The 25,870-nt window shown below is 40.8% G+C and overlaps 1 protein-coding gene and 1 long non-coding RNA gene across 4 annotated transcripts; one reads left to right on the forward strand and one right to left on the reverse strand.

The window, feature by feature from the left end:
- The first annotated feature begins 392 nt into the window (after positions 1–392).
- Positions 393–8,625, forward strand: LOC118020833. The gene is made up of 3 exons (XR_004682021.1): positions 393–1,730; positions 6,304–7,748; positions 8,298–8,625. It is a non-coding gene; the product is annotated as an uncharacterized LOC118020833 (long non-coding RNA).
- AGR2 (anterior gradient 2, protein disulphide isomerase family member) lies at positions 7,017–18,574 on the reverse strand. 3 transcript variants are annotated; one of them, XM_035020679.1, is made up of 8 exons: positions 18,410–18,573; positions 15,728–15,873; positions 15,416–15,479; positions 15,249–15,301; positions 13,806–13,879; positions 11,651–11,714; positions 9,229–9,312; positions 7,017–7,311 (listed from the first exon to the last, which is right to left on the reverse strand). In XM_035020679.1, the coding sequence occupies exons 2-8, from the start codon at positions 15,864–15,866 to the stop codon at positions 7,262–7,264; spliced, it is 528 nt and encodes a 175-aa protein (XP_034876570.1). In that variant the 5' UTR covers positions 15,867–15,873; positions 18,410–18,573; the 3' UTR covers positions 7,017–7,261. The 3 variants fall into 3 exon arrangements, with proteins under 3 accessions (XP_034876570.1, XP_034876571.1, XP_034876572.1); XM_035020680.1 differs by having other exon boundaries at positions 7,208–7,311; positions 18,427–18,574; XM_035020681.1 differs by lacking the exon at positions 18,410–18,573 and adding an exon at positions 18,229–18,360 and having other exon boundaries at positions 7,222–7,311.
- Positions 18,575–25,870: the final 7,296 nt, after the last annotated feature.

Genomic DNA, 25,870 nt, shown 5'->3' on the forward strand with positions numbered 1-25,870 from the left:
TGCTAAATGGATTAAGTGAAGTGGAATTCTTTCCTTTATTGCTTTGTTTTCTTTGACTTAGAGCCGAGTGCTGCTATTTTCATGTATAATCCAGCCACTGAAATGAACTTCCAGCACTAATGTCTACTGGTAGTCCTCCCCAAATTCTTTCTTGAAAATGTGTCAGTGTTTAATATTTTCTCCATAGTGAGAACTGTTTTTTATTTATTTATTTTTATTTTTTTTTAGATTTTATTTATTTGCAAGAAAGAAAATGAGAGACAGAGAGCATGAGAGGGAGGAGGGTCAGAGGGAGAAGCAGACTCCCTGCTGAGCAGGGAGCCTGATGTGGGACTCGATCCCAGGACTCCAGGATCATGACCTGAGCCGAAGGCAGTCGCTTAACCGACTGAGCCACCCAGGCGCCCGAGAACTGTTTTTTAAAAGAGAAGTCATTAGCATTTATTTGGGGACAATATAAGTTCTTTCATGTTACTGACAATTACTAAATTCTTGTCTTGCATTTTATGTAGAATATAGTATTTTATTGGTAATTGTCATTATGATGGGTTTTAGGCCAAGAAAGAGGGCAAACTGTCGATCTGTAGAATTTTAGAGCATTCTGTGGTTGTTTCACCTCCATGATTCTGGAAGACTGGCTGATCTTTCAAGAAAACCCAATTGTGCAACTCCCATGATACAGTAAGGGAGGAAAAATAATTTCCCCTTTACTCTTCTAAGTTCTTGTCTTAGACCCTATCTAATACAAGTCAGATTAACAAGAGAAAACCAGGTTTATTAACATGCATACATATCTATTAACATGTATACGTAAGATATTACCCAAAACTGAGTAATTCCCCAAGATGGCCCAAGATACCATATTAGATACTATCTTTAGCTAAAGACTAAATAAAGGTATGTGTGTTGGGGTGTGAGAATTGGAGGGAAGGACAGTTAGGGTTACCAGGAAAAGCACTATAAACAAAAGTAAGACTTGTTACATAGATTTAAGTCAGTGACTTCTGCAGTGCTAAGTTTCTTGTGATCTAGAGTCATCCTCTTCCTGGTACAGAGAAAAGGAGACACTCTTACATATAGAGATTTCCTTTATAAGTATAAATTTCCTTTAATGAAGGGTTAAATTCTCTGTTTACAGAGCTCCTCCTATGTCTGCATTTTTTCAGAAATAATGAGCTCAAAATAATCTTGATGCCAGAGAGTGGCATAGTCTGCTATCCTTCAATGCCATATTGAGCTCTGGGCAACCCTAACAATGTTCCTACTTATACCGTAAGATGAGATTATAAGTGACACATGGAGCAAGTGAGATTTTTGCATACTGTCTTGTCATTAAGGCCTTCTGTATTTTCCTTGTTTGCTTTATTACATCTTGAGGTTCCCATGAGATTCTGGTGCCTCTTACTGTAATACTTTTCTTGGTACAGATGACTATATTGGAAAGAGCTTTTCCATAGCTTTGGCTTGTGCTCTAATTGCAGTGGCCTTATTTGGGTCAACCCAATTACAAATCAGGGCCTGGGAAGCATGAATCTTTAGGGCTACTGAACTATAGGATTATGAGAGTGGGTCATAACTAATGACTCGCCACTCAAGAAATAATACATTTTCAAGTACCAAGAGTAGCCTTGTTAGATTAATTTGGGCTTTCTGTTCCCACAGGCATATCTGAAGATGATAGATTGTCCTGGGAGGTCTCCTGCGATCTCGGTTTGTGTCCGTGTGCAGAGGTACAGCTCACGTTGCACAGTTTATTATACACCTGCTGGAAAGGCCTCTGAATAGGTCTCTCCTGATTCCCAAGTGGCTGCTAATGAGGCTGCAGAAGTCAGGCTGATCCCAGGATTACAGGAGCGCTGCTGCCTGTGTGCATAGAAATGTTGCCCGTAAACACACGGGATCAGAGGAGGGGGTCAGAGGAGGGTCTGTCCTTGAATTAAAACAAATGTCCATAATGCATACTCAAGAGCGCCTCTCTCTCTCACCACCTAGCATTTATTTAAAAAGGAAGCTCTACTCATTTTTAAAATTTCTCTTATTCCCTATTTACATATTCCATTTGCCCAGTCAGCTTTGGTGTGAAGGGTGAAACTTTAGTTAATAAAATGCTAATACAAAGGAAAAATGTTAGGCTACAGTTTCTAAAATCAGAGTTCATGTGGCATAAATTCATCTCAGACACTCTGTGATTGAAACAACCAGTTTGGTCTGAAAACCAGTTCTGCATGTTCAACCCAAGTCATATGCTGCTGAGAAAAACCTTTCAGAGAGGGAAAAGAATCCAGAAGTGGGGCTTTAAGTTCTTAGTTTCCTTGAACCAAAAACCTCCTCCTACACTTTTTCTAAGTATTTGTTTAACCCTGTTTAAGTTTATTCATCCTTTTGAAAATGCACCAAGTAAATATATGAAACAATTTCACTTTATAGCTGGTACTGAACAAATTAGAATTGCATTTTTTTCATAATATTTCATAGGAGAAAAAACACTTCCAGGCATGTGATTGTACAAATATGATCATTCGCACGTCAGTTGTTTTATTAGAGTGGACAATAAAGTTAAAGACCGGGCGCCTGGGTGGCTCAGATGGTTAAGCGTCTGCCTTCGGCTCAGGTCATGATCCCAGGGTCCTGGGATCGAGTCCCGCGTCGGGCTCCCTGCTAGGCGGGGAGCCTGCTTCTCCCTCTGCCTCTGCCTCTCTCTCTCTCTCTGACTCTCATGAATAAATAAAACATTAAAAATATATATATATATATATATAAAGTTAAAGACCAAGTTGTTCAGGTTTCTGGAAATGTGGAGGGGATAGTTACTAGGCACTCGTTATGTTTTGGTCTGGCAGTTAATTTTTACACCTGGCTATGCCAAATGCAATTACGGTATGTGTTGTTGGTCAGTGTTTTCTAAACAACTTTAGGGAGCAATCCAGTAATGCCTTTTACCCCATTTCTCCACTGAACCCCCCAGGGGGAGACAGAAGAGAACAGAGGTCTTCCTCTGTTACAATTACCCATCACAACTGGATAATTGTAGTCCTTGACATACCTCCTGAGACAGTGGGCAAGAGGGAAAAATCAGACTCTTCTACCATAGGCCAGGCTACTTCTCATCCACTCTCCTCAGGAAAATCCGCTTTTGGAATTCATTTTCAAATGAGGGCGGGAGGGAGTTGCCTGAGTTAGATTATATGGCAAACAGTGGACCGTGATATCACTTGGAGGGTGAAACCACCGTTGTTTACTTTCAGGATCTGGTTTTTACGGTTGATGAGGTGACAACTTGACAAGTGGCTTTTTAAAAAGTTAGGCTCGGGGCGCCTGGGTGGCTCAGTCGTTAAGCGTCTGCCTTCGGCTCAGGTCATGATCCCAGAGTCCTGGGATTGAGTCCCACATCGGGCTCCCTGCTCGGCGGGAAGCCTGCTTCTCCCTCTCCCACTCCCCCTGCTTGTGTTCCCTCTCTCACTGTGTCTCTCTCTGTCAAATAAATAAATAAAACCTTAAAAAAAAAAAAAGTTAGGCTCACTTGGATTTTGAACTCTGCCTCCTTGGTGAGTAACTGAAGGAATTTCTGTTCTTGTCTTAGAGCTTTTTTTTTTATCTCCCCCCTCCCCCCACCCCCCGCAGCCCCCGACCCCCACTCCTGTGCTCACCAGTGACTGCTAAATATAAGGACCTTAGAAGCTACTTAGGATTAGTGAATGCCTGAAACGCGCAAAAACCCAAAGCAGAGCTAAACAGTGGTAGATGATTGAAGACTGCAGTTCTCAAGCAGGTGAAAATGGTTTAACCCGGCATGTTGATCATCTGTGTAAATGACTCACAGATGATTTATGTTACCAAGTTTTTTCTAAATTACCCTTTTTCCCCCTAAGATGAGGGGCCTCCAATAAAACTGATAAAACATTCCTTTTTTTTAGCGTGGTAAAATACACATAGCATAAAATGTATCATTTTATTTTTTTTTAAGATTTTATTCATTTATTTGACAGAGCGAGTGAGCGCAAGCAGGCAGAGCGAGAGGAAGAAGCAGACTCCCTGCTGAACAGGGATTCCCAACACGGGGCTTGATCCCAGGACTCTGGGATCATGACCTGAGCCGAAGGCAGACGCTGAACCGACTGAGACGTCCAGGCGCCCCTCATTTTAACTATTTTTAAGTGTGTAATAAAGTGTCATTAAGTGCATTCACAGTGTGACCCAACCACCATCCCCACGAGCTTTTTCATCTTCCCAAGCTGACAGTGTGCACCTGGCAAACAATCCCCCCACCCCCTTCCCCCTCTTCCGTTAGCCCCTGACAACTGCCATCCTCCTGTGTCAGTGAATCTGACTCTTCCAGATCCCTCATGTAAGTGGAAACACAGTGTTCGTCCTTATGTGACTGGTTTCGTTATTCACTTAACCTAATGTTTTCAAGGTTCATCCATGTTGTAGCAGGTGTCAGGATCCTTCCTTTTAAAGGCTGAATAGTGTTCCCTTGTTGGCATATGCCACATTTTGTTGATCCACTCAGCCGCTGATTGGCTTCCACCTACTGGCTATTGTGAATCATGCTGCTACAAACGTGAATGCACAGATAGAGTTTTTTTCCTGCTTTCAGGTGTTTGGAAGTGGAATTACTGGATCGAATGGTAACTCTATGCTAAAGTTCTTGAGGAACAGTCACATTGTTTTTCACAGTGGTTATACCATTTCGTGTTCCCACTGTTACCAACATTTTGCTTCCGTTGTTTGAAATAATGCTCTCTAGGCTCACAGCTTTCTTCCAGTTCTGTGTAATTAGAGAAATAGTCAAGGTATGCTTTCACTTCAGTTTATTTGAACACACAGGAAAGATTGTGGGATGACAAGAATGAACAGGCTTTGCTAATGATTTCCATAAGCTTCAAGCAGAAGTTCTTCTCTTTACAGCTTCACTTCTCACATACTTCCTGGAATTACAATTACAGCACAGAAATACCTATATTCTTGTTCACTTATTCTTTCTGTTTCTTCACACTGTTTATGTTTATAGATGACGACATAGTGCACTTTGTGTTAATACACGATGTAACCACTATATTTGGTGGTTGCCATTTTTTTTAAGTATGTTTCAATAATGTTGCCATCGGCATCTTCACAGAACTTTGTTTTGGATGATTTCCTGATTTGCAGGAGGACAAATTCTCAGAAGTAGAGGAGACCATGTCTTTGTTTAACACTTTTCTTTTTTCTTTTTTTTTTTTTTAAGATTTTATTTATTTATTCATGAGAGACAGAGAGAAACAGAGGGAGAAGCAGGCTCCCAAGGAGCGGGAAGCCCGATGCGGGACTCGATCCCAGGACCCTGGGATCATGACCTGAGCCGAAGGCAGACGCTTAACCATCTGAGCCACCCAGGCGCCCTGTTTAACACTTTTCTAAGGGAGATTTATCTTCCTTGCAACCTTAACATTTGACTTCCCAGAGATGTATTTATATCTTAAAAATTATATATGTTGTTCAAGTAACATTTTGTCATTCAACAAACTTTAAGGACTTAATTTTATATCAGCTTGATAAAAAAACCAATTTTTTAATTTTTATTCTGCTGTACTATAGAGGAAACCTGAACATCTTAGAAGTTGTCATTCAAAATATTTGTATATAAGTGAAAACTTTTTTCCCCTTCATTAACTCTCAGAGAACTTTCTAAATATAATATTTAACCTTTTTAACATATGTACCTACTTGTTTGTTTTTTCGTTTTGTTTTGTTTTTAAGATTTTATTTATTTATTTGACAGAGAGAGACACAGCGAGAGAGGGAACACAAGCAGGGGGTAGTGGGAGAGGGAGAAGCAAGCTTCCTGCTGAGCAGGGAGCCCGATGTGGGGCTCGATCCCAGGATCCTGGGACCATGACCCGAACTGAAGGCAGACGCTTAACGACTGAGCCACCCAGGCGCCCCAACATATGTACCTATTTGTAAGAAGAGAGCCCAATCCCTCTGCCAATATTTTTACTGAGGATTTGTATGTCATTAAATCAACCATATGTACACAGACCCTATTAGTACATAGTTTTTTGATAGTACTGTGAAAGAGAAAAGAATTTAAAATGTATATTCTGCCCTGGAAAAGATAATAATGCCAAAGAAAAGTTTGTCAAGACAAGCAATAGATAATCAATATATCAATATTCAAAGCATGGTACGGACCACCATAGCCATTCATGGGCCAAAGAAGTCAGTGGGGGCTGGGTGATAAAGAAATTCCATGTGACAATGAATGTGAGATTCAATATGTAGTGAAGAAATTAATACACAGTTCTAATTTTTGTCATTCAGAATCAAGAGTTGAAAGTAGCGAAAGCTTCTCCCCTTTTGAAAGCCACCACCTCTCTCAACTTCTCCAAAAGTAAGTGGTGACCTCTGACCTCTGCTCATAGACATGATGTCATTACCTTTGCTCTTCTCCCAGCTAGTCACGTTTTAGTGAAGATGGGAACAACTCAACTAAATTTATTCCAGGGCGGTGCTCTAAAATCTTGAGCGACCAAATGTATTATAAGGCGAATTCTTAGGCTTTCATTAGGGTATGTTCATGGGTACAGATGTTCTTTGACCTTTTCACAAAATTAGGGCTCTGATGGAGAAAGCTATCTGTCAGAGACTTTCTCTGAGAGGGTTCAATTGTGCAAAATCCAACTAAAATTGAATTCTTGAAGTAAAGTGTGTACATAGGAGTTTCTGGCCTGGGTGGGGAGGGGTTGTCTTCAAGGAAGTACCTGATCTTCTTGGGGTGCCTTTCTACATATTCTTTTAAACACATACTCTTTTTTGATACTTATATTGACTAAGCTCATGTCTACTTCTAGTCACGCAGTGAGAAACTATATAGTGATGTGTTAACTTGGACTGTCTTTGGTCTTCATTGCTCCAGATAAGTCAGTTTTTCTCCTCTTTGAATATTTCGTGTGTCCAGAAGTCCTATTTGGTGAATGAACTAAATAGGTTTTCTCTGAAGGACTAAGTTGGAGGAAAAATAACAGTCTGAACACCCCCAAAAGGATTTATTTATTTTTTTTTAAAAAAGAAGCATGGCTTACTCTGGTAGTATGCAATATTGTTTTCATGCATATATACTTGAAACCAGATTTTTAAAAAATAGCTGTTGTAACAATAACCATAATCCAATCAGCATGTCCATCAGTGTGCCTGCATTCTCCAGTGTCTTCTAGCATCTCCTCTGGTTCTAAGTCTCAGGGCCGGACAGAGAGGGAAAAGCTTGCAGACGTTTTTTTCTCTACAATTCAGTCTTCAGCAACTTGAGAGCTTTCTTCATGTTGTCGAGCACTAATGGGGAAAAAGTTGCCACAGTCAAGATGCCACCAGAAATTATATTGATAGCTCTAGTTAGCCCCTAAATTTGGGTACTTTATTCATTGTTGAATGGGGTGCTATTTCATGATAGGGTGAATAGTTGGTAATTTTGTGAGACATTTTTTTCTAGAAGTATGTGACATGGTTTTACTACAATCCAGTTCTCTTCCAATATTTATCACGTGTCTTTTCTACAAAGCACTGTGATATTACCTGTGCAGGATACATGCCTTGAAGGAGTCCAAAGTCATACTAAGAAATATGCCATTATCTCGAGAATGGCCAGTACTTGGCATGTACTTCCCTGGTCCTCCCGCACCCACTGGAGGCATCGCTCGCTAATGGACCATGATAATCTTTGCTGCGGCCGAGATGCAGCCTCAAGTCTTCTCCCCAGCATGCTGTTCTAGGTCAGTGCCACTCAGTAGGTATTCTGTGATGGTCAAAAATATTCAGTGCCTGTGTGTTGAGTACTTAAACTGTGGTTAGTGTGCCTGAGGAATTGAATTTTAACTTTTTTTTTTTTTAATTTATTTATTTGAGAGAGAGAGAGAATGAGAGACAGAGAGCATGAGAAGGAGGAAGGTCAGAGGGAGAAGCAGACTCCCTGCTGAGCAGGGAGCCCGATGCGGGACTCGATCCCGGGACTCCAGGATCATGACCTGAGCCGAAGGCAGTCGCTTAACCGACTGAGCCACCCAGGCGCCCCTGAATTTTAACTTTTAATTAATGTAACGTTAAAGAGCTACATGGAGCTCATGGCTCACTTATTGGGCAGTACAGTTCCAGGCAGCTCTAGAACTAGTCATTGAGCAGGATTGGTTCTTAGGACGGAACCCATTTGTCTTCCCAGAAGGACTAATTCGATGTCACACCTATAGCTACAGTCTCCTGTTGAGGTGCTTTGTCTGCCCTGAGTTTCTTTTTTTTTATTCCTTTCCATTTTATGGCAACTCCAGGGAAAGTGAGCATCTTGCCAAGTCCTGGGAACCATCTTTCCTACTGATCTTTAAAACTGAACTTAAACTCAACATCAACGCACAGAACTACGTTATTTCACTTTCATTATTTGGAAGAAGTATTTAGGGCATGCAGATTCCTACTACTGGTGTAATAACACAGTTACCGTTGCCCTTGATTCTGTGGTAGGACTTTGTACGAGAGGGCGCCTAAGGAAACATTGAAAAGCAGGTAATATGGTCATAAAATCCTTCTAGAGAAAAAGATACCCAATCTAAAGAATCTTTCATTGAGATTTAAATAAATGAGACCACAGTGATGGGGCGCCTGGATGGCTCAGTCCTTAAGCGTCTGCCTTCGGCTCAGGTCATGATCCTGGAGTCCCAGGATCCAGCCCCACATCGGGCTCCCTGCTCGGCAGGAGGCCTGCTTCTCCCTCTCCCCCTCCCCCTGCTGGTGTTCCCTCTCTCGCTGTGTCTCTTTCTGTCAAATAAATAAATAAAATCTTTTAAAAATAAATAAATAAATAAATAAAAATAAAAATAAAAAAGCTAAGTTATGGCGCTCCTGGGTGGCTCAGTCATTAAGCGTCTGCCTTCAGCTCAGGTCATGATCCCAGGGTCCTGGGATCGAGCCCCGCATCGGACTCTGTGCTCCGTGGGAAGCCTGCTTCTCCCTCTCCACTCCCCCTGCTTGTGTTCCCTCTCTCGCTGTCTCTCTCTCTGTCAAATAAATAAATAAAATCTTAAAATAAATGAATGAATGAATGAATGAATGAGACCACAGTGAATATGATCTGCCTGAGGGACACAAGGCTAGTCAGTGTCAAACTGAGTCTCTGTGTGTCGGAGCCCAGCTTTCTCCCTCCTCATCATGGACTCTACTCTTAGTGCAACAGCAATAGACATGTTCACAGGAGGTGACACTTACGTAGAGCTACATCTGAAGGTTCATAAGCATAGAGACGATTCGAGTATCTTCCAGTGATGTCAGCTCTAACTGTCAGGGATGGGTCTGCAAAGAAAAAGCAAACAAGAATGGAGTCGATGTTTCCAAGTAAGCTCTGTTGCATGAGGAAGCCCACATACTTGTCCATGGCCAGGGAAAGGAGCACAGCGTGCGATCCGCCTCATGGAGTTCTAGTCCGTCTCCTCTGCAACCAGGCCTGTGGCTGCCAGTCCCCAAAGCAGGGCCCGGAGCCCTCGACAGCTGCGCAATGCTATTTGTGGGAAAGGTTATGAACCCTGCTGTCCTATCTATAGCAACCTGAAGACAGAAGAAGACATCCCGGCAGGGGGGTGTTGGGTGCTTTGGTGAAAACACTGGCATTCTCTACTAAAGAACTATTTTAAACTTTTGAAATGCCCATGTTGTAATCTCAGTGTATTACCAAGAGCAACCTAGATAATTAGAAACCCACATCCAATGCTAGTTTTTAAAACCCAAGGTTGTTTTTAATGAGTAAAGGAACACAAACCCGTAAGAGTGGCAAAGGTCAAATAAGCATGTAGGGCCCTCTCTATTTTTCACTCTATTGATATCTAGCTGCATTTAAAAAATAAAGATTTAGGAGTCTTCCCTTATGCACACCTACATCCCTAGAGGTTTAAATCCATTTTTCCATGTTTTATATTTAATTTGAGGCTATCAACTAATGAGAAAAGAAGGCATTTTGAAAATAAGGTGTATCGCCAGGGGAGGTACTAGGATCTACACAGGCCTAGAAACCTTGCCTTGTCAGGGAGGATTGAAGGGGCCTAAGGTACACGTCCTGAAAATCAGATGAAGGAGGCACGGGAGAACCAGTGGCTTGGATGCACGGTTGGCCACTGGTACCTTAGTGGACAATCTGTCATTTCAGAATGTTGGAATGGGCCCCACTGACGTTAATTACAAAAAGCAGACATTTATTTGTTCAACAAAGACTTAAAACCTATTATACTTCTGCTACGTGCGGAGGATACAAACGCAGGGTCTACTCTTTGTAATAAATTAACATAAGAAAAGCTTTTGAAACAGGCAACGATGGGCTCACAGAGCTGCCCCCTGCAGCTGGCTGCAAACCTTGAACCACCTCCAGACCTTCAAGAAATACCTTCTGCCTCCCATCCCGGCAAGATTCTGATTTAATTGCTTTGAGGTGTGGCCCCGGCAGCTTGATTTTTTAAAATCTTCTAGGTGATTCTAATCTGTAGCCAGCGTCTACACTCCTGAGCTGGAGTTGGTTCTTTTGGAAGGAATTGAATGTGCGTTAAAATGCCCTTAGACGGGAATAAATCCTATGAAAAGAACTCCTGCACAGAGTGTCACTGGATGACCTATAAAGTCCCAATTTAAACGTTGTAGATTTTCTAAATCTGAACATAACTGAATCTATAAAATTAGCTCGAGTTCAGCCTTCCTCCTTTTGATCCTTCACTTGTTCCTCTCCCCTGTTCTGTGCATTTAGTGTGAACTTGGATGGATCACACAGGTGCACCACTTGATCAGGTGAGCTCTGCCATGTGATGGATTTATTTATTCATTGTCCTTAAATCAGTATGACTTGGCTCAAAGTCAGTCTCAATTCATGTGTCCAATCATTTAACGAATATTTATTGCCAGCCTACCACAGGGTCACGCTAAAAATATGATGGTCAGAAGAAACACAGTCCCAGCCACAAAGAGCTGCATATTTCCCCCTATGGGGGAAAAGAGATACTAAACAATCACCCAATAAATACAAAATTGTATCTGAGAAAAGAGTGACTATTGAGAGGAGCACAGTGCCGCAAGAGCACATTAATGGCGATTGTGCCAGGTCAGGGAATGACAGTGATGACTAGGTCATGGGCAGGTGCATGGGGGAAGCAGGAAAAGCCTTCCAGTAGAGGGAACAGCACATGAAAAATACCAGTGGCTGGAAGGAGCATGGCTCCTCTGATTTCTTTTCTGCCAGCCATATTCCTAACTTGCCCACAAATAATTACAAAAAATGTCAGAAAAAAAAATCCAACATACAAGTTGGAAGTTTGCCTGATGAAAAATAAGAATTTACTGGCCTGATGTATTCAGGAAAATGGGCAATACATTTAAATAGTTAACAGGGTGCTTCCTTCTCTGATGTATTTGTGACAGGACATGATAAGTTTACTTTAGTAGATGAGAAACAAACGTGGAAATAAGTGGAAGCTTGAATTTTCTAATGAAGAAATGTGGAGAAATGTAAAGGAATGTTCTACCCCTTGCTAGGCCGTGGCAATGGCATTGGCCATGATGGAGTGGCAGATGAGGGAGGGGGTGTCGGAAGACGAGATATCACGGCACTTGGGCAATTATCAGTGTGCTTAATCTCATTGTCATTTTTACTTACCAACAAACATGATCCTGGGGACATATTGGCCATCAGGAGAAAGGTGTTTGTCAGTTGTTTCATACTAAGATTAAAAGAAAAGACAGCTTTTAGTTTGTCTATTCTTGAGGTATTGTCAAACTTGTTAATACAGAAATCTGTCCATTACTGGGGGAGGCGTCTCGAGATACTGTAAGGCACATCTCTTCCACAGAGAGTTAATAATACAGATGAGGGGCAAGCTACACACATGAAATAATAAACAAGAGAGCCAACCATAATACAGAACCTGAGGTAGAGAGCTGAATGAACATGATAAAGAGCAAAAAAGTTCAAGAAGGGAGACTACGGAGGGAGTTACGGCATTTGGGGAAGACGTCTTGGATGAGATGGGAGGAAATAGAACAGTGAAAAAAACCAAGTCATTTTGGAGAAATTACAGAAACAAATAGGCTTATGGCACTCATCTTTAAGGAATGCACGTCAGTTGAGAGACACAGGTAAGGACGTGAATACTGAGGATCCAGTTGGTGCGGTGTTATGAAGGAGGACGCGAAGGTGCCGTGGGTGACCAGAACAGGGCATTTAACCCTGTATGCAAGGTCGACTAAGACTCTCTGAAGTGGGTGGGGAGGAGTCTTAAAAAAATGAATAAGAGTCAGGTACATGGAAAACAAGGTTACTCCAGGCAGTGGGGAGAGATTGCACAAAGGTAGAGGAAAGGCACGGCACTTTCTGGGAGGACCATGTGTTTTGGGAGGATTGAAAGAGGACGCACGAGGCAGTGGTGAGAGAAGATGCTAGAGAGCTGCTTCCGGGGCCGGCTCGTGAGAGGTCTTGCACGCCGTGCCAGTGTTTGCGTGTGTTCATGAATAGATCAGAACCACTGGAGGGATTTCGAAGTACCATGATCCCAGTGTGGTTTTTAGAGTCAGTCCCCTGATGGCCACGTGGGATTAGCTGGGATTTATTTTGTAGGCAGGGAGCCACTTAGTAATACTGTAGTAAACTAGGCAAAGAGAGAAATTCTTACATTAAACAGTGGTCCTCACTTGATAGGGAAGTGACCTACAGCAAGAATATTTAGAAGTTAGAACCACAGGGTTTCTTGACTGCTGGAGGTGAGTAGGAGAGCGCAATCTCGAATGGAACTTTCAGTGAAACGTGGAATAAAGAACAGAGAGCTGTTGGAAAATCCTGCACCAAGCGATAAATTCAGTGTTGAACACGTTGAGTTTAAGCTAATAATGCAAAATCTGGGCCACGGCTGCACACACAAGTTGGAAATTGTTGCGTGTTCAGGTAAGGTTTGGCAATTACCAGTGCGTGGGCATTGATTAAAGGCAGATGTAGATGAAGTTATCCATAAAGAATGTAAAATATTAAAAAGAGAATATAAAATATTGAGAAGTAAGTCAAGCAGAGATTCACCAAGTCACTAATATTAAAAGGTAGGAAGAGGAATAGGAGCCTGTGGAAGGGAGGTGAGGAAGAACTGATGCTTCTTTGAAGAAGCCAACCTTTGTCAGCTTGTGAAGAGCGGAGAGAGAGGGAAAGGGAGAGGGAAGGGGGCAAAGGGGGAAGGAGGGAGGGAAAGGACATAGGGCTAGGGAGAGTAGTTTTGTGAGTTGTTTATTGTTCGCTTGTTTCCTTTTGGAAGGAAAAGTGGAACCTATTTGTAGCTGAATAGAAAGAACTTGCAGACAGCTCGACCATCAGGAAGGGCACTGATGGTGGAATGCACATGCGAGGGGAGGCTTAAGCCCCTGCACTGATTTGCTTTAGACAGCCTGGGAAACTGTCACTCCTGGGAGAGAGGAGCCAAGGACTAAGAAGGGGTGCAGGGAGAGAGAAGCCGAGGTCTAAGAAGAGGTGTAGAGCACCAGGAATTTAGGGAAAAGGGCACAGGAAGAGATCTGCAAGGACAAAAGCCTTCCAATTTTTACAGCAACTGAGAAAATCCTGACAGCCTAAAATCGTCAATTACTAAATAAAAGCACAGCCATGCAAGATAGATTATTAGTAAAATATCTTTTTCCTCCGTAATCTGTGAGATGAGATCTCTGGAACAGACCCCAGTCAGTGCAGTGTGACTAACAGGCATAGGAAAAATGAATCATCCATTTCAAATAATGAGCCATGGAGAAATGTCAGTGATGATGAAAAGTGAACTTACAACTAGATTGAGGAGGACAAACTGCTCTGCCAATTTCTGGATTTCTTTATTTTCAGCAAACACTTTCTTTAAAGCTAGAATAAACAGAAGAATCGGTAAGTATCCATCTCCTCGCTGACTGACACCATTGCTCTCTCTTATATTTTAAGCTGAACTGTATTTTTAATGTAATATCCAACTTTGCCTTTTTAGCAAATGAGTAGTGAAGTAATATCTAGGCCATTGACTACCTTTGCTGATTGCCATTCACTCATTCAATCATTCATTCATTTGTCCTTTTTTTTTTCAATCCATATTTACTGAGTGATTATCATGTGGTACAACCAGTGTCATGAAAAAAAAAATAAGAAGAAAGAAAGGTAATGTGCTGTCTTCCTAAAGCTCAAATGCTTATGTGGGAAACAGACCATAAACAAGTAAGCAGATTATCTAATAACTTCAGGTGGAGATACGCACTTTAAAGAAAAATAAAGCAAGGCAAGAGGTTTAAGAGCTCTAGAATGTTCAAGGTAGAGCTCTCAGAGGAGGTGACATTAAAGGAGAGAATGATCCACTTGAAGATTTTGGGGGTCTGTCATGCTAGGCAGAGGAGGCTGCAAGAGCAATAGCCCTAAGGCAGGAATGAGCTTAGGTCTCAGGAGGAGGAAAAATGCAAAGGCCAGGCTAGACGGAGTAGAGAAAAAACAAGGGCAGAATGGTAAGAACGCAAAGATAGCCAGGGGCCAGATTATGTCCAGCCTTGTAGGCCATGATCAGGAATTTAGATTTCATTTACTTGTGATAAGAAGCCACTTGAGCACATGAGTGAAAGGGTCTGATTTATGTTTAACAGCCTCACTCTGGTTCGGTATGGAGAGCTAAGTGCACGGTGATCAGTTAGGTGGCTGTTAAAATAGTCTAGACAAGATGTGATCTTGGCTTGGATCAGGGCGGTAAAATGAGTCAATAGGAAGTGGCTGGATTTGGGCAGGACCTACATGATATATGGAGCCCAGGAGAAAACAAAATTATGGAGCCCCTTACTCAAAAATTACTACGAATTTTTAAGACAGCAACAAGCAGAGTTTTAAATCCAGCATAGGAAACTTCCAGGGCCTTGTGTGACTGCACAGCTTACACACCCATCAAGCTGGGGCTGGCTTCTGGATATATTTGGAAGGTAAAGCAGTGGTATTTGCTGATGTAGGAGATACAAGATACAAGAGAAAGCAAGAAGTCAAGGATGGATCCTAGAGTTTTTTGTTTTTTTTTTTCAAAATGTGCACCACTGGTTAACACAAAGTATGGAAATATTTGAATTTACTTTAAAATATGTGTTATTACATAAGATATTCTGTTTTATTTAACTGTGCTAGGCACTAAGGATAAAAAGATGAGTGACCTGAACCTTGTCCCTAAAGCTAAAAGCCTATAAAGGAAATTATATTTAGAAGAATAAATTACCTTGACTGTGTGGGCATTCATCCAAGTGATGAATAATCATTAAGGGCTTGTTGCTGTAAGAGACAGAGATGGGGTAATTTTTAATTAGTAAGATTTTATGTAAAGCTACATATCACTAGAGGGTGCTCCTGGGAGCTTTAAGAGAACTCTGTGACCCTCGTCTTTACCTTGTCTTGCATTTGTATAAAGCTTCTTCGTAGGTCTGAGTCCAGATGAGTTGATCACCCCAACCTAGAACAAAAGGAACCAGTATATTTAAAAGCTATTGCAATTTCAGACTAAAGCTGTTGAAAAGCAATGGTAAAGACTGGGCTAAATATATACTAGATACTAATCGAATGCAAAACCCTCTAAAGAAAGTAGAATTAATGATAAACTTTGATACATTTAGAAGAAACACGTTCAAGAATATTTTTGGCACACAAGCCTCAGCTTCTCAATGAAGTGGCACTGAAAGGCGACCAAAAGCTGACTCGTACCTCTGGAGAGGGTCTGGGGCAGTTTGGGTCCAGAGTCCTTGGTGTCTTTCTTAGCCCCTGATTTTGCTGTGATATCTTTGGCCAGAGTGTAAGAGAGGGCGACAAGGAGCAAGAATGCTGACACCGAGATCTTCTCCATGGCAAATCTGATATGGAAAACGAGGAAAATATCAGTAAAACAAAAGGGAATTAGCAGGCTTCACAGCCTTCGGACTGTATCACAACCCTGGGATACAAAGGAATTGATGCTTAGTTGAGACTGAAAACATGCAGCTGGTATGAAAAACTCCCTTGCGCAGAATTTTCCTAAGAGTGCTAGTGTGAATATCTACTGACTTTTGACTCTATCAACAGATACAGACGCATGTAGATATAAATATACTGATGGAGCTCTCCATAGAAACCTACAGTATAGAAATAGGTATATAGATATATTTATGAAAATAAATGTATATACTCTTACAGCTAAGGGAATTTACATTTAAATTTTATATTTCAGAAATTTTACTACTGGAAGGCACCTTAGGGGTTACCTCCTCCATTTCTCAGGAGATGGGTACAGAACCTAGTCCTCCGGATCTTGCCAGTTTGCAGTGCTGGCTCCCATTTTCCCCTCTTGAAACAATTCCCCTAAACACACATACTTCTTTAGCCTTCTGTTAAAATGGGGCTGTTGCCATTAAAGAATAAGATCTAAGTAAAACGAATCCTTATTTAAATTCAAACTGCCAACTTTGTCACTTAACTGAAAACTTATACCCAGCTAACTCTCTCCCTAGTGTAACATTTACTCAAATTCCATTTATTAGTTCTGAGGTGACGAAAATCTGTCCATGCAAGTTCATTCCACTGAAACAATTCTCTGACTCTCTCCATGGGCTTGTTATCGGTAGGTGATCGTGGGCATGTATTTTTGGGCACAAAAATATCCTGTGGGGCTTAGGACACAGAGAAACCAAACCCGTGTGTGTCTCTTTGTTAATTTTTTTTTTTTCCCTTCCAGTATTTCACAGTTGATTCTTCAGGAAAGTTACAATACTACAAGGCAGAGGCCTGTAGACAGACAGGAAAGGGACCAGTTAGATAAGATCGATGAGTGAGTGGGAGAGTGCACTAACTAGGAGAGTTGCACTAGTAAATCACTGTGGTTATCTCTCACGTGCAGAATTAGAGATGGATTCCAGGAAAGACAAAGACTGAAATTGCTTCACAAATACCACGCTAATATGGGTGTAGGTCTCCATAAACTTGCAAAGGAAGCAGGATGGGCTGTCAATGCTTAGTATTTTTAAGGGGGGTGAGTTTCTCACGTTCTGATAGCTTGAGTGGGAATCTTTGCTAAGCGTTAGCTGTTTTTAAAAAAAGCGTTTGAAGTACCCAATTCTGATGATGCCTTGGCTTCAGCCGACCAGTTATCATCTATCCAAATCCTAGTATGTGGCCACAAAATGTCTAACTCAAAAAAGACATAAACAAAAAGCAAAGATACACTTTCTTCATTTTCTACTCGGATAAGAATGTGTACTCTAGGTCAGCAATTCCCAGCCTTCTTAGTGCAAAGATTTCTTTTTAACATAGAGGAGAAAAAACAAAATAAAACAGGAACTTGGATGTGAGCATAATTGTACCTTTAAAATAGGAGTTGATTCAGAACCATATCATGGCAAATAACTACTTGGAATTTATCAACAAACATTTGACTTTGTATTTTATTTATAGCAACAGCATCTCTTTATATCAGAAAAAATCGTGACCCCCGGGTGAAGCATTTTATCTATTTGGCTCATCGATGGTTCTTGCTGCATGCCCCCTTGTCATCGCTCCGCAGCTCACCGGTTGGAACTACTGACATAATCCATGTGTTTATGGCAGGATGACTCACTGAAGCCTAATGCCACTCCTGCTGTATAAATATACTGCTGTAGGCTCACTTTCTGAGATTCGTTCTATCAAGTTTTCATAATAAGCGGACTCGGACTCGGCTCTGCAAGGGTCCTGCCTAAACCACCTCAAAACAGAACGCTAACCATGGGAGATAGAATTTGGATGCACACGTGCGCACACACACACACTCCATGGAACCGCCTCTTTTTACTGGTCACTGTGTCTGCTTATCTTTAGCAGGGAATGAACTTGCAGGAGGTGTCAGGATCCCTGTTCATAAATGCTTCAGGAAAGCAGCCAGATCTCTCCTCTTAGAGCCCACCCCATGAATTTCAAGACTGAAGATGTAACAAGAGTATCCTTACAGCAGATGGAGAAAGAGAACTGTGTTTTCTGATGTGCAGTAATACTGTGAATTGCAGCTCCTAGCGGGCAGTCCGAGCAGAGATTTGCCAGGCCTCTGGGCCTGTGCTCTAGCCAGTGGGTGAGAAGCAGAGCAGTTGATGGTGAGAAGTGCACGGTGACGTGACAGAAGACGCTGGGCCCTGTCCCAGGCCTGAACACGGTTAGAGCTCACCCACGCTTAAACCTCTTGTTTCCAGAGGGAGAGAGCTTACCTTGAAACAGCTCAGGAATGCAGCCCTCTACCAGCTCCGGCCAAACAAAGGCCCCAGTAAGCCTTTGATGGAAATTCCATTATTTCCCCTCCAAACCCCTGGGAACTACCTTGCACTTCTCTCTCTGTTGATTCCTGCAACTTTACAAAGTGATCAGAGCGAGTGCCCTGCGGAGCCTTACCTGATGTCCCCACCCACCTGTCCGTGTGAGCCAGCCGGCCTCAGTGCGGTCCAAGCCTCCTAGTGTGCGGGCTCAGCCCGAGCCTCTATTTATGCTCAGAGCACACCTCAATCCCACCCACTAATCCCGTATTTACATGTTGCAAACTCAGAAAGGAGCTTTCCTTTTCCCCAGCAGTGATCTTCCCTGGGCTGAAGAGTTCCTTGTTTTTAAAAATAACATTGTGAAGGATATGTTTTTCAGTATGCATGTTTTTAACTGTTTGTGAAAGTATATTGTTAACAGATTTGGAAAGATGGGCAGAGTGCCAAATCCAGGTAAACTTTAAATGAAGACATTTGATTTGCCTGAAGGCTGATTTGTCTTTATATGATTGGATGGAGTGTGTGGTTTGTAGGTTTTTTCCCCTCCCCCTTGGGCAGATTGCTTTTATGTAGTTGAGAACACACAAGAGATGAGTCACAATTCTAACTCCTCCAGTCACCTGACCTGCTACCCTCCATTGTAGTACAAATTATTTTCCACCATACGTTTCCTCTTCCTGACAAACAAAATGTACATTCACAATGGCTATGAAGAAATTACAAATCAAGTGTTCACAAAGTATTTCAAAGCTGAGGAAGTTATTGAAAAAAGATACCTAATACTATGAGTTTTTATTAATTACATTGTAGTTGAATTTATGTAGCAACTTCCCTCGAAAAAGTTCAAAAGTAATTCACAGGTATTCTCTCATTTAACGGCAAACTTTCCTGCAAGGCCTGTAGAACGTAATTTACCTCATTTTTCAGACCTAGAAACTAAGGTCTGCAACTAGTTTATTTCACTCAAGATTATGCAATTATTCACTAAAGATTTTAAGACTGATTTTCTATAAAAAATTTCAATCCTGAGTTTTGTTCATGAAGCTATACGCAATCCTTAAAGCTCAGAATGGGTAAATCTTTAGCAATAGAAAATTAACTAATGGGATACAAACCCTATAAACATAACTTTTTAAAATGAGTTAAGATCATAATATTTCAAAACATTTTCAAGTATATACATATATATGTATATTTTATTGATCTGACAGAACGAGAGCAGGAGAGCACAAACAGTGAAAGCCGCAGAGGGAGAGGAAGAAGCAGGCCCCCTGCTGAGCAGGGAGCCCCATGTGGGACTCGATCCTAGAACCCTGGGATCATGACCTGAGCCGAAGGCAGACGCTTAATCAACTGAGCCACCCAGGGGCCCCTCAAGTATAAATATTTTTTGATAAAGCCAAAATTCCCATGGGCAAATAGTGAATTTTCTTTCACTTCCAAATGAGTTTACAGAGGTAATTTCTTTAGAAGTTTGACCAAAGACTGGTTGGCTCAGTCAGTTGAGCTTCCGACTCTTGATTTCTGCTCAGGTCATGATCTCAGGGTTGTGGGATGAGCCCCACATGGGGCTCCACACTCAGTGGGGAGTCTACTTGAGATTCTCTCTCTCTCCCTCTGTCCCTCCCCTTCTTGCACGCATCGTGCACTGTCTCTGTCTCTCTCAAATAGATAAATAAATCTTAAAAAAAAAAAAAGTTTGAAGACAATGATTTGAGCTGAACTTTAAAACTGCAAAGGCTTTTATATAAACCCTTAGTCTATTCAGCCCGTAGAATATTCAACTCAACCCCCTCAACTGTGCAGATGAAAAAACAAAGATGTTAAAAAGCTAATGACACTGAAGATCCCCACGACTCCTTTAGAGCATTGCTGGGACCAAAGCCCAGGGGTCCTCTAATCCATCACCTGCTCAGAGTGGAAAGTGGGCAGGATTTGGGGTCACAAGATTTCAAACTGAATCCTGCATCCTGGTGCATACTCACCAGACAAGCAGAGATACCACTTAACTTCTCTGAAACTTCGGTTTTCTTTTCTATGAAGCGGGGATAGTGTTAATGGTATATAACTGTTTTGAGTACTAAATGAGATTTTAATGAATTAAGAAATGAGAAAGTCCCTGGTTTTATTAGTTTGCTAGATGTGCTGTAACAAAGTACCACAGAGTGGGTGGCTTAGACAACAGAAATTCATTTTCTCACAGTTCTGGAGATTGGAAGGCTGAGATCAAGATATTGGCGAATTTGATTTCTTCTGAGGCCTCTCCTGGGCTCCTCAATGCCGTCTTCTTCCTACATATTCACATGGCCTTCCTTCTGTACCTGTGTCCTAAATTCTTCTTCTAAGGCACCAGTTATCTTGGATTAGGGGCCGTCCTAATGACTTATTTTACCTTAATTACATCTCTAAAGACCCTATCTCCAAATATGGTCATATTCTGAGGTGCTGGGGGTTATGATTTCAACATGTGAATTTTGAGGGGACAACTCAGCCTGTACACTTGGTAATCAAAAACATCTTGCATTTGTTATAATTCATTATAATGGTATCATAATTATTCAACTGTATTCCTGTGCCTGATCTCGTGTCATTAAATACCGAGTATTTGTCGTAGTGACTAAGGTATGACAAGGAGGAAGTAATTATTAGAACATACCTTACACACATCATGATGATTGTGGTATCTTCGGCATACGTAGCTGTCTTGGTGTGAAGCAACGAGGGTTTTGTAGATGGCGCAAGTTTTTCTTATATGTTATCATACATCATTACTTTTAAAACTTATTTTTTTTTAAGATTTTATTTATTTATTTGACAGAGAGAGAGATAGTGAGAGCAGGAACACAAGCAGGGGGAGTGGGCGAGGGAGAAACAGGCTCTCTGCAGAGCAGGGAGCCCGATGTGGGGCTCGATCCCAGGACCCTGGGATCATGACCTGAGCCGAGGGCAGATGCTGAACAACAGAGCCACCCCTCAACCATCATTACTTTTAACAGTGACATCATGTAATCAGTCTTTCAGATTTGCCAAATACTGTAAAAATCTGCTGTTAACAAATTATTTTGTTTTTTTAAATAGACTCCACACCTAATGTGGAGCCCGACATGGGGCTTGAACTCATGACTCTGAGGTCAACACCTGAGCTGAGATCAAAAGGGAGATGCTTAACCGACTGAGCTACCCAGGTGCCCCAATAAATAAACATTTTGATTCCCCAAGTAGGATTTGGTAATGTGATATATAAGATAATGTTTGGCAAGTGAAACTACACATAGTACCAACGACCTTAACAATAGGTTAATTAAGTGCAGGCTATAGGTTTGTGTTTTATACATTTATGTCATCATACTTTTAGAGGTGTTTATTAAAGCAGATTTTAAAGTAGATTATTTTCTATTTTTCAGCAGAATTTGGAGACTTACAACAATAAGTAGCAATTATTGAGTATCCGGTAGGCACTGGGCACTTGACTATTTCATTTATTCATACATTCTTTTGTTTCCTCACCAAATAGTCATTGAAACTATTTGTGTAGCAAATAGTATGCCAAGAAATTGTCAGTCATTGAGGTAGCCAGACATATACACAGAAAATTGTCATTTAGGGCAGTAAGCCATGTCATGGGAAAACCTAAAGAAGTTGAAGGCATTGTCCCTGCCCTAGGGTTACTTATGATCTGACTGAAAAATGAAGATAGAAACTCACTAAAAATTAACCATCCATGTGAGAATATCATGCAATAAGGGACAAGTAATTGATATAGACATCAGCTGTTGTTATTTTAAAGAGAAGGTAGAGATTGTTATCCGCTAGAATGTTTACAGTGATAGCGGAAAGCAAGATTTCCAGCTGGAGAAAATGATAAAGAATTTGCAAAATATGTTTGTTAGATATTTTTGTTTGTTTGTTTATCTGTTGGATATTTAATGGGACTAGTCTACCAGAGTGAGATCTATCTGGGTAACGCATAAACAATAGGTTCAGAAAGTTTTGAGGCTATGTGCCTGTATCCTTGGATGTCATTATAAGTTTAGATTTCACCCTTAAGAGGAAGTGTCCTGCGGAGGTAAAGAAGGCCAGTTGTAGATTCAGAGTGGTTTGAGTTCAAATCCAGCTTTATGATTATTGCATTCTCTAATAACCTCTGCAGATCACTTAAACTCTCTGTACTTTAGTCATCTCACTTGTAAAGTGGGGATAGATAGCAAAACCTGCTTTCTATTATCTGTGGAAGACTATATAAAATAACTGAGTGCTTTGAATGATACATAGCATATAGTAAGGGTTCAGAAATATTAGTTACTGTTACAGAATGTATAACTGGCTTCTCTGGGTCACAGTCGTTTAGGTCTCAGTCCATTAACTCCATTATGTAATATTAAGTTGGTGAACTCCCTGACAGCAGAATCTTTGATTCCTCTTTGATTATAGCCTATCATGAGGCTTAGATTTTCAACACACACTGTTGGAAAAATGAATTTGTTATCATAACAACCTCACCAGACACGATTCTTTTAAAGAATAAAGAAAATAAATTCAGATGTGTGGACGTAATTGACCCAACGACACAAAACTGATGAGTGGAGAGATGACCGAGAGCCCCCATAATTGCTGATAATTAATCCAATATTCCTTCCTGTCTACCAAGCTGCCTTCTGATGTCAGGAAGAGATAAACCTGTAAGCAACTGTTAACCCTCCCTCCCCCAAACGGAATAATGATGAGCTTTATGTAGAGGAAAAGGAGAATAGCTTCTTGTCCTCAAGGACTTCGCCTCTAATGGAGGCTTTTCAAAAATATTTATCTAACTGCAGACCAGGCTGCTGAATGAATATGCTTTCCCTAAACTCTAGCTTACAGAAAATAGACATATAGCATTAGTGTTTTGACATACAGGATGAGTTGATTGCTGGTTTAGTTTTTCTTGATGTTTGATGGGGGCTTTTGCATATAAAAATAATTGTTTCCCACTTTGTGGGGTTTAATTGCTATTCAGTGTATTAAAGGTAAAAATTTAAAGCCTAGCTTTTCCTAAATCTACAGGTTTAAGGATTAATTTCAGTAGATTAAATTTACCAGATCAAATTTAACCTATGTGACTTCAATAGATTCAATTAAATGATCACAAATTGATTTTTCTGAGTCAATAGATTTAAATTCAGTGGATCAATAACCTCTTTAACAAATTTTGCTAATGGGGCTCCCCCAAATACTTTTAACTACAATTTACAAATTTAATACTGATATATCTAATTCTCTTAAACTTTTAAAATGCCCAAAAGGGCAGATTTGCAGACATAATTAGGAAAACCTTTCTAAGCACTTTAGCAATTCTTGTAAATATCAGAAATAGAAATTACTGGATCTTAATTTCAGTTCTATGAACCTTTTAAATATTGCTCACAAACAGTCAAATATATCTTTCAAATTAAGATTCTAATTTTAGTTTATTTTTAATGAGCCACAGACTCTTTAAAATATCAGCTTTTCTTATATCTTACAAACACTTAAATAACAAACACATGAAGGTTATCCCAATACTTTCAAAACTTATTCTTCGGCTTCACACATAGAAGTCTTAATCCTGATCTGAGGACTAATAAGATCTGAGGAACTTCATCAGTTTTAGTCTTATTTCCATTCCTTCCAGGGGCCGGCAAAGAGCAGATTTACCTCTCACAGGGACAAAGTTTCCTCGGTCTAAAGTCTGGGACTTATGATACGCATCAAAGGCTGCAAAGTAGTCATTGACATGTTATATTTAAGGTTGTACGATTGGATGTGTTTCTCAAGGGAAAGTATAGAGCAGACAGCTCAGCATGGAGCCTTGGTAATACTCGTCCATTTAGGAAGGTGAGAAAAAAGTGCTTGTAAAGCACAATAAGAAGCAGTCAGAAAAGTCTGAGGACATCCAGGATAGTGCCATGCCCTGAATCCACGTGCAGCAGGACCCACAAGCTCGAGTCAACAACAGGCATGAAACGCAGGTGAGACAGTTTAGGGGGGTCGGAGAAGGGCACCCACAGGCTTTTAAGCATTCGAATGGTTTCCAGAGCTGTCTGATTTGTAGCCAGACACTTGAAGAAGACATCTGATTGCATAAAATTAATTGCCTTAAATCAAAATTCATGAATGGCATGGGTTGAAATATTGAAAAGCCAAATTCTCTGCTAGAGTAGTGTATTATCTTCTTGGATCATGAATACAGTGATTCTTTGTCCCAGTTTGTCCAGAAAAGTCTCATTTTAGGCCTGTTGCTGAGTATAGTAATTAAAAATAGCTCCTTTTACTCTCAGAAGTAGTATGATTTGGACAATTATTCATATGGTCTAGATGATGAAATCTATCAATGTTCTCTGTAGGAAAAATGCTCACACACGTTCCTCCTTTGAGGAACCCGTATACCCCAGCTTAAACACTCTTGTTCAAGTGTTCATATGTCTATTAGCCATCTCAAGGAGTCCACAGCTTTAGAATTTTGCATTTAGCTCTCTATACTTGTTTTATAGCACAGTCTAACATTTCTTCCTGGTTATCAGAAATGTTATACCTTGTACTCAACTGGAAGGAATCCTAGTCTCATAGGCATTAGAGTCTCTTGTTTTACCTGAATAAAGGTCCACATTCAGAAATCCTTTTAGATCATGGTAGGGATGTGCCTTATAGGGAAGAAGACATAAAAAGTAATAAAAAAAAGTTTGGAGGGCGCCTGGGTGGCTCAGTTGGTTAACCGACTGCCTTCAGCTCAGGTCATGATCCTGGAGTCCCGGGATCGAGTCCCGCATCAGGCTCTCTGCTCGGCAGGGAGTCTGCTTCTCCCTCTGACCCTCCTCCCTCTCATGCTCTCTGTCTCTCATTCTCTCTGTCTCAAATAAATAAAAATAAAAATCTTTAAAAAAAAAAGTTTGGATAGGCTGGAAACAGGGATAATTTAAAAATATATAAATTTGGATCTAGTAACTTCTTTAGCCATATGTGAAAGACGGAGTTCAAATACATTAAGGAGACGTGTCCTTAGCAGTTGGAGTCTGACCCTAGAGTCAATATTGTTACATGACAAATACACTTCTGAGGGTGAGGCCCTGAACAAGCAGAGATGTCGTCTGAAGCTGTCATTCCTCCTTAGGCAAGTGACTTTTTAAAAGCCTAATCCTGCCTTCTGAGATACATTTACTTTGACTTCAGTTCTAGGAAATTTCTTCTGGGAATTTTTCAAGCTTTCCTCCTTCAAAAACTATTAAATCATTATTTTCTTATCCAAAGTGAACAAGCACATTGTTGTGTGGTCACGACTAGAGTTTTCTCTCTTATTATCCGGCTGTCTGTGCGCTGACATGGCAGGTGTTTTGTAAGGGACAGTGGTAAATGAACCCCAGCGTAGTATGGAAACAACAAAAACGTTACATATGAATAGTAGCTTGGTAAATAAAACACATGGTATACTCTATCATATGATATAATACTTCAAAGTTGGCGAAGTTTTCTTTAACAAGCAAAAAACTTGTAAATTTTAATATTTTCACCTCCAGCAGAAAACACTCATTACTATTAAACAAGTGGGCTCAAAAAAGAAGTACTATTATGCTTATAATTTTCT

This window comes from Mirounga leonina, unplaced genomic scaffold, assembly GCF_011800145.1.
Source record: "Mirounga leonina isolate KUSES-001 unplaced genomic scaffold, KU_Mleo_1.0 Mir_174, whole genome shotgun sequence".
In the NCBI taxonomy this organism is placed as follows: Eukaryota; Metazoa; Chordata; class Mammalia; order Carnivora; family Phocidae; genus Mirounga; species Mirounga leonina.